General features: G+C 46.2%; 1 protein-coding gene across 1 annotated transcript in view; it reads left to right on the top strand.

The window, feature by feature from the left end:
• Window positions 1–9,225, top strand: part of FAM47E (family with sequence similarity 47 member E) — a 33,047-nt gene that overhangs the window by 1,580 nt on the left and 22,242 nt on the right. The window contains exons 2-3 of the mRNA XM_043556403.1: window positions 3,055–3,424; window positions 5,601–5,740. Of these exons, the coding sequence (XP_043412338.1) occupies window positions 3,055–3,424; window positions 5,601–5,740 (510 nt within the window). The remainder of the gene's footprint in view (window positions 1–3,054; window positions 3,425–5,600; window positions 5,741–9,225) is intronic.

Below are 9,225 nucleotides of genomic sequence, written 5' to 3'. Positions count from 1 at the left end.
AGAGGAGAGAAAGAGACCAAGCAGGGTGTGTGTGGGGGACGGGGGGTGGGGGAGCAGAGAGAGAGACACACACACAGAATCCGAAGCAGGATCCAGGCTCTGGCGTGTCAGCACAGAGCCCAACGCGGGGCTTGAACTCACAGACGGCGAGATCATGACCTGAGCCGAAAGTCCGATGCTTAACCGACTGAGCCACCCAGGCACCCCATCTCTTTTGCAGTTCTTAAAAATGGAGATATCTATGGAGCATACGCTAGTAACTCTGAAAATAGTCAATGTTTAGGGAAAAAAATGTTTTCAGTTTTACTTTCTGGATCAAGTTTTTTTCATAAACTTAACAAAATGCAGAGCCACGTTTCTTAGCTGCAAGAGGCAAAACAGAGTGGTAGGAAGCTCTTGTGCTGTACTGGTTTCCTGTTAGCCTCTCAGAACTCAGTTTCTTCATTTAGAAGGGAGGAGGTAGCCTGGATTTCCTTCAGGTTCTGCCAGATCTGACATGCTATGAGGTTTGAGCTGGCTGCCATACTATCCCCATTTGGAGTTGTGGAACTGTTCTTTAGCAAAAATACCAGTCATCAGATCTGATTGTGTGAAGTGCTTGGATGTTTGAGTTAGTTGTAAATGTATGGAACATAAACTGTAAAGATATCTAATATTAAGAAAGTTACTTGCTAGTAGGTCATGCCGAATGGGTCAGCAAATTGCAAGGTTCGATGTAATTTCAACACCCCCACCACTTAGCTATTTGAGAATGATTTATTCGTTTCAAAGAGCAACTTTTCGTAGCCTTTCATTCTAGATCTGCACAGTAGAACTGGTTTAAGCCCAAACGCACGCACACACAGCAAGCAAGAAGTTTCTAGGACTCACAAGAAAAGAAAAGAATAGGGCTCAAGCTGGAACCTCTTTTTTTTTTTTTTTTTTTGAGAGATAAAGGCTAGCATAAGCCTGGGAGGAGCAGAGGGAGACAATGGAGAGAGAGAATCTCAAGGAGGCTGCACACTCAGTGCAGAGCATGACCTGGGCTTGATGCCACAACCGCAAGATCGTGACCTGAGCCGGAAATCAAGAGGCAGATGTGTAACGGAGTGAGCCATCTGGTGCCCCGAGCTGAATGCTCTTAAAAATGCTTTGGGCCTATAAGGATGAGTGTAAAAGGAATAGATTAGGTGTAATGAGCCAGATGAAAGGGGTCTGGAGGTGGAAGAGGCTTCAGAGAAAGACAGCAATAATATAGAAGTATCTGACTAGGGCAGGGTAATGTATTAAGATAATGAGTGACCTGTCTGTAAGTCCTGACTTAGGCAATGTCTGGGAGTGTTAGATTGTCCAGGAACTGGTCTCATTGTTCTTCCGTCAACCTCTTCCATCTCATCTTTATGTCCTAACAGCTCAGTGCAAACAGGGACCTGGTGGGTAAGGAGATTGACTGAAGCAGACAGACTGGGTGTAATAAAGCAGTAGGGAGAGACTGTGAATAAGAGGGTGTAGGACTCATCTATAGAAGGCACCACTGTGCCAATTGCAGCTCCATGGAAAAGTGGACCCAGTGTCCCCAGAGAGCCTGATTTTTATTCTAGATTATTCATGTGAACTTTTTTTATGTGTCAGAAGCTCTAGCGATGTGGCTAAACACCTTTCTCTGGAGTCACACTACCTGGATTAAAATCCCACCTCTAGGACTTATTACCTGTGGGATCTTTCACAAGTGTTTGTTTTGTTTTTAAACTTCTTTGTGCCGCAATTTCCTTAATATGTGGAAATAGTACACGGTACCCACTTCATTGGATTATTATGAGATTTAAGTAAGTTAATACATGTAAAGCATTAGAACATGCCTGTTATAGAAAAGTCCTTGATGTGTGTTAACCATTATAATTCTTATTCAAACAGAAAAGGGACCAAATGACAGGTTTGTAGGCCCCCAGGCAGCCCATGGACTGCCAATTTGCAACCTTTGACCCTCTGAGTTTAGGAGGTTAACCGAGGCCCACAGAGGTTCAATGATGTGCCAAGGTCATTCGGCTAGTTAGTTGTCACTGGGATCCAGGTTCTTGCCACTGTGGCACTGTGGTCCTTTAAAGGACAAGAAAAAGTCGCCAGAGTAGCTGCAGCTTGTAAGTGTCCTTCAAAAGGAGAGTGGATAGATGAACCATGGTGGCAGCATGTTGGTAATAAAGAATTAGATTTACATGGACGGGCCTTTATAATATGGTGCCTGGCAAACGAGTAAGAAATAGAATAGTACCATTTATGTAAATTAAGAACACATGCGTGTAAAAAGACAGCACAGATATCATAAGGAACGTACAAGCAAAAGGGTTTGTTTTATTATTTATTTATTTAAAAAAATATGTTTAAATGTTTAATTTTGAGAGACAGAGACAGAGTGCAAGCAGGGGAGGGGCAGAGAGAAAGGGAGATACAGAATCCGAAACAGGCTCCAGGCTCCGAGCTGTCAGCATAGAGCCCAATGCAGGGCTCCAACCACGAACCATGAGATCATGACCTGAGCCAAAGTCAGGCGTTTAACCAACTGAGCCACCCACGTTCCCCAAAAGGGTTTGTCTTAAATCTGTGAGAGTGGTTTGCCTGTGCGGGGAGAACAATGAGAATGGGATGTGGGATAACACGGACTCAAGGAAACAGGGGAGGAGCCTTGCACAGACCAGTGATAATGTGCCCTGAGGCAGGAGTCTGTGGACCCTCTCCACAGAACCCTTCCTCCCCTATCTCACCTCCTCAAGAAAGGTGGAGGCCGGGGGCACCTGGGTGGCTCGGTTGGTTGTGTCTGACTTTGGCTCAGGTCATGATCTCACAATTCATGAGTTTGATGAGCCCTGCATGGGGCTCGCTGCTGTCAGCGTAGAGCCTGCTTCAGATCTTCCTGTGTCCTTCTCTCTCTGTCTCTCCCCTGCTCACAAACTCTCTCTCAAAAATGAATAAACATTTAAAAAAGAAAAAAGAAATAAAAGAAAGATGGAGGTCAGCCTCCTTCCAACCTGTGTCCAACCTCTGTTCCCACCCCTATCCCTGTGGTGTGTTTTCTTCCAGGTACAAAGACAATCTACCTTCCAAGTGTTACAGAAAGCACAAGCACAGGCCAACGTGCCCCACCTCCCTGAACAGTCTGCGATGGATATTTGTGAAGAAAGGACTGGATGACTTCCGGAAAGGCTGCCCACCTTGTGAGGGTCTGATCACTCGGGGTCCTCAGGAGGCCTTTCTCCCCCAGATTCGTCCCACAGCTCCTCGACCTGCCCCAAAGAAGAGGCAGCACAGGCGGCCCAAGGAAGCAGCCTCGTTTTCCAAGCTCTCGCCAGCCCAGCAGGCACAGAAGGCCTTCCTGGCGGATGTTCAAGCCCAGCTGACCCCGCACCCCTTGGCTCTCTACCCGAATCTGGGGGAAGACATGCCTGTTGAGGTGACCTCCTGACCTAGGGGTGTGGGAGGGCCTTGAAAATAATTCTCCTTAGTTGCCTGGGCGTTCTCTCGAGGGGGTGACATGTTTATGCAGGGAAGAGGACGATGAACACCCCCGGGGGTGAGAGTTTTCCTGGGGGCTGGAGCAGCCCTCCTTTCTCTGCTCCCGGCAACATACTCACCGCTCCCTTTGCTTCCTGTGAGGCCAACTTATGAAGGTCCAGCACGCCAGAAACATTTGACTTCTTTTCCCTTAACGTTCTACCAGCCTACTTTTGCTTGGGATATTTTGGAGGGAGAAACCAAGGGGGGAATTGTCCAGTCTCGCTTCTGTGACTCTAGCCTGGGGTTGAGAGGGCAGCTCCATTATGTCACCAGTGTCCTGGGCTGCTTTTGATTCCAAGCTCCACAATCCTTAACGTATGTCTCTTGTTCCTGGATCTCAGGATGGCTTCCACACCTCCAGGCATCAAGTCTGTCTTTCAAACAAGAAGGGGGAATGGGGCAAAGGTTAACTAGACAAATAATAACTTTCCTGGTAAACATCTCATTCATCTGACCACTTCTAGCTTCTAGGGAGTCTAGAAAATTGAGTTTCTTGGTTGGCGCATTGCAGTGTTGAACAAAACCTAGAACACGGTTCTGTTAGATTTCAGAAAAAAGGCAGAATGGATATCGGGCAGGGAACTAGCAGTGCCTGCTACCCCACCCCCACCCGTGGAGTCTGTTCCCTAGGTCAGTCAGCATGGCAGTTGTTCAGAAAAGTAAACTGAGTCTGGGTGGCTCAGTCAGTTGAGCATTGGACTCGATTTTGGCTCAGGTCATGATCCCAGGGTCCAGCAATTAAGCCGGGCCTCCACGCTGGGTGTGGAGCCTGCATGAGATTCTCTTTGTCTCTCTCAAAATATAATGAAAGAAAGAAAGAAAGAAAGAAAGAAAGAAAGAAAGAAAGAAAAAGAAAAGAAAGAAAGGAAAGAGAAAGAGAAAGAAAAGAAGGAAAACTTCTCTGCTAAGCCCTCTGATGGCCCTTTCTTAAAGTCCTTGCTATGGTCCAAAAGGCCCTGCACAGCCTGCTCTCTGCCCCACCGCGCTCTGTTCCTCCTCCAACCTCACCACCTACTCCTCTGCTCTCACCCTGCTCCAGCCACTCTGGCCTCCTGTCTGCTCTGTGAACATAGCCAGCATGCTGGTTCAGATCTCTCTTCCGTGCCCGGGACACCTGCCCCCGCATATCTGCCTGGCTCACTCCTTCGCTTCCCTCAGATCTTTGCTCACGTGTCTCATGAAATAACACTTCCTGTACTCTCATTCTCTATCCCTTACTGTGATCTGTTTTTCATCACAGCACTTGTCACCACTGGGCTCCTCACTGGAATAAAATCTCTGCAAGGGCAGGGACTTTATCTGTGTCTCTCTCTGTGTTCCACCAATACCTGGCGTTCAGTCAATATTTGTGCATAATGAATGAGCGAATGGATAAACAAATGATTCGTGTCAGGGGAGCTTACAGAAAGGACAACTAGAATTTCTCATCAATTGTTTTCCACTTGGGGCTTTTCTCCACCGTCTCCTGCAGGCCAGAGCTTTGGAGCCTGTGACAAACAGATAATTTCCACATCCTTGCAGACGGTGCGTAGGATTGTGGCCCCTATTTCCATGTCTGACCTCCCCAACTGGGTGTGTTGGCTTCTTTCTGAGGCAGGATCTCTTCCTGTGGTATTATGACGGCCACGAGCAGCTCTAGATTGAAATGCTACCAAGAACACCTCTTTTTGCAGGCGTGCTTCCAGCAAAATCCCATAGCCCAGTTCCCGTGAGTAAACTTTGGATTAGGTGCCTGTTCCTAAACCAGTCACTGTGGTCTTGCTTGACCTGACCTGCCTGTGGAGCGAGGCTGGGGTCCAAAGAAAAATCTAGATACTGTTATTTATAGGAGGAAGAATCGATGCCCGGCCATCAAAAACTACAGAAGCCCTCTAGAGGCACTGCCTAATGTCTAGGCGGTGGACGCTTACCCCAGCGCCCGGCACGGTTCCTGCACAGAAACTGATGAAGGGCATAACCTGGCTGGAAAAGCAAAGCAGAGGGGCATGCTGTTGGTCTGGTCCATTTTAGAATCAAGGAGCCTTCTTTTTCAGCACATTTTTCTTCTCTTCAAGGCTGTTTTCTGTTTGTAGCTCTTATTAAAGGTGCTGGAAGTGCTGGATCCCGTCAGGAAACTGGAGGACACCTGGGCTGATTGTCAGGGCATCAGGAAAAGAACAAAGGAACCGGCAAAACTTTTAAAAAAACATTCTACTGAAATCCACCCGGGACTGTAAGTATTGTCCTTACCCCCTCGCTCTTTCCTGTCACCTGATGAAACCTTCGAGGACTGACCTTCTCAAAGCCCCTCATCTTCGGAATCATTGTGAGAAGCAAAATAACTAAGTTCCCAAGGAGAAAGGAGAGGAGCCTTGGGTCCTATTCTTAGTGTGTACTTCATAAATGGATGTGAATTATCCAGCAATACAACATGGGTGTGTGTACATGACTGTAGGAGAGCTGTTCGGGAAGGGGAAAACTGCAGAAAACCGGATTCATTGGCCCACAGTGGCTCTTTGAATCATCTATGGCAAAAGCCCTTTTATTCAATACGATTGGGACTAGTAGTTTGTAGGGCAGGAAAAAAAAAAAAAAACTAAAAAAACTAAAAACTTCTTTAAAAAGATGATGCTTAACTACTTTCAACGCATTCTATTTTACCCTCAAACATACCTGTACATTCACTTGTTTAATTTTCACAGCAACCTTCCTTTGTATCACACTCTTCTATTCTATTCCCAGGTCATGTAATATTTAACCTAAAATGTTAATGCCATGGTAGATATGCTTGACAAAAATAGATTTGGGATACCAATTCGCCTTGTGACTTTATGTTTTTTTTTATTTAAAAAAAAAATTTTTTTTTTTCAACGTTTATTTATTTTTGGGACAGAGAGAGACAGAGCATGAACGGGGGAGGGGCAGAGAGAGAGGGAGACACAGAATCGGAAACAGGCTCCAGGCTCTGAGCCATCAGCCCAGAGCCCGACGCGGGGCTCGAACTCACAGACCGCGAGATCGTGACCTGGCTGAAGTCGGACGCTTAACCGACTGCGCCACCCAGGCGCCCCTCGCCTTGTGACTTTAAATGATATCACTGGTGGGCCCTCGGGAGTGTGGGAGAACTGGAGAGCAGCCTACCCACAGACCCTAGACCACTCTCAGAGAACCCAGGCCCATGGCCACGAAGAGCTTTTATTAAATTATACATGTTTGCTAAAGTGACGCACAAGGTGACAGGAGCCCCACTGTTCTGGCTGCTGAGTGTACCCCCCTGGTAAAACCAGGGAGACAACTGGGCACACTCTGTCTTTCTTCCACTAGGAAGCGAGATGGCCCATGGGAAACGCAGCTCCCTTTCCTGAAGGGAGCCCCACCCCGGCCAGTCCCTGCTGGGGTCCCCATGGGACAGTCCACCTGTTACAGGATTTCACTTCACAAGTCCTTTTGAACCTAGATCCATGTGCTCCAACATGGCCGCTGTCAGTAGTAAAGGTCATATTTTAGCTTCCATCTTTGCCCTTTGTATTATTTTGCTCAGAACCTGGCTGAGGAAGAGAGAGGAGTGTTCTAAGTAGGGCTCCCCTTGGAGACTTTAACAGTGTGGGTTGGTGTGGCCCTAGGAGCATCTTTGAGTTAATGGATCTTCAGTGAATTATTAGCTGGTTTTCTTTATGCAAAATAACAATAACAACAACAACAACAACAAACCACAGTACTACTGAGCACCTAGGGACAATGCTAGGTTCTGAGGACCTAGTGGTGAACAGGCTAGGACCCTGTCCTCATGGTGATTGCAGTATGCTGTGGAAGGGAGCACGAGTACAGACAGAAGGTATGAATCTTAGTTCACAAAGCCATGTGTTTACAAAAAACCACTTTCCTTTTTCTATTTATATCATCTCATCCCACTGAGTAGCAAACTTTCAATCATGGTCATTACTTACACTATAAGAAAGTGGGATAGGTCCCCAATAATCGCAGGATGGATCTTTAACTTCTTTCTGGTCTTTGGGACTCATTCTTCTGTCTATTCTTGCCATTTGTGGTACACTCTGTCCACCCACCCGTGTCTTCCTGCGTCACCTGTCACATCTAGCGTGACTGCTGCAATGAGCTTGGGGTTCTGCACGGTGTGGGCTGTGCCTTTAACTGCAGGCAGTTTCCCTGGTCAACCCTGAAGAAATCTCCAGGGCAAGAAATGAAAAACAAATGGGTTATCTACTTGAAAAGAGAGAAGGAAAAAGTATAGAGGAAATGAACAAAACTAATATCTTAATAAATTATCATCGCAAAATGAATGTATAAGTATGTAATGGCAAGTTTTTCTGTCAGCATACTCTTAACATATTCTGTTAGCATATTCTTGTACAGTGGCTGCTGTACAAAGTAACACGAATTGGGGGTGCCTGGGTGGCTCAGTCGGTTACGTGTCCAACTCTTGATTTTAGCTCAGGTCATGATCCCAGGGTCGTGGGATCCTCTCTGAGCATGGAGCCTGCTTAAGATTCTCTCTCTCTCTCTCTCTCTCTCTCTCTCTCTCTCTCTCTCTCCCTCTGCCCCTCTCTCACTTGTGCTCTTTCTCTCTAAAAAATTCCCCCCCCCAAAAAAAACCCGAAAGTGACACAGATTTAGTGGTTTAAAGCAACAGAAATTTATTATCTCACAGTTTAGGGGGCCAGAAGTCCAAAATCAGTATTACTGTGCTGAAATCAAAGTATCAGCAGGCCATGTTCCTTCCAGAGGCTCTAGGGGAGAATCCATTCCTTGCTTCTTCAAGCTTCTGGTGGCTATTGGTATTCCATGGCCATGGCCACATCACTCCAGTCTTCAAGGTCAACATCTTCAAGTCTCTCTCTGCTCTGTCTTCACATCCCCTTCTCCTCTGTGTGTGTGTGTCAAACCTCCCTCTGCCTTCCTCTTACAAGGACACTAGTGATGGCATTTAGGGCCCACCCAGGATAATCTTACTATCTCAAGCTCCTTAAATTAGTTGTATCTATATAGATGGTTTCTCCAAGTAAAGTACCTGATCTCTTTCAGGGCCGTTATCAGCCTACCATAGCATGAGTTAATATCTCCCATTTCAAAACAACTCTCATTGAGCACAGACTCTCCTTTCCCTTACAGCAAACTCTTTGAAAAAGGTGCCCATACTTACTTCCTCTTCTTTCTTTAACTCATCAGCACTGCAACGGGTCTGCCCTTGGTCAAGGTCACCATTGACCTCTGTGTCACCTGATCACTTCTCTGTGATCATCATGCTTGATGTGTCAGTAGCAGTTGACAAAATTGATGATGTCCTCTTTCTTGAAACAGTTTTTTTTCACTTAGCCTCTTGAATACACCCTTTCTTGTTTCTCCTCCTACTTCAATGACCCTCTCCCCAACCTTCTTTTGCTGGTCCCTTCTCATCTTCCTTTTAATATTAAATGCATCAGTCTCTGACATCTTTTCTGTATGTTTACTCACACCTAAGTGACCTCAGCCAATCCCTCTTTATATGGATGTTCAACATTTGCCCTTGGGTGTGTAATTGGCATCTCAAACTCAATGAGTCAAAACCGAACTCTTGATTTCTTCCCCAGAACTACTCAGCCTTCTGTCTTCTCCTGATCAGTAAATGGCAATGCCCTTCTTCCAGTTACTTTTGAAACAATAGTTGCGACCTGCCAACAAACCCTCATGGCTTTCCTTTTGAAATATATCTGGACTCTC

The sequence above is a fragment of the Prionailurus bengalensis genome, chromosome B1, assembly GCF_016509475.1.
Source record: "Prionailurus bengalensis isolate Pbe53 chromosome B1, Fcat_Pben_1.1_paternal_pri, whole genome shotgun sequence".
Taxonomy (NCBI): Eukaryota; Metazoa; Chordata; class Mammalia; order Carnivora; family Felidae; genus Prionailurus; species Prionailurus bengalensis.
Note: the sequence above shows the minus strand (reverse complement) of the source record. Positions and strands in the feature narration are given on the sequence as shown.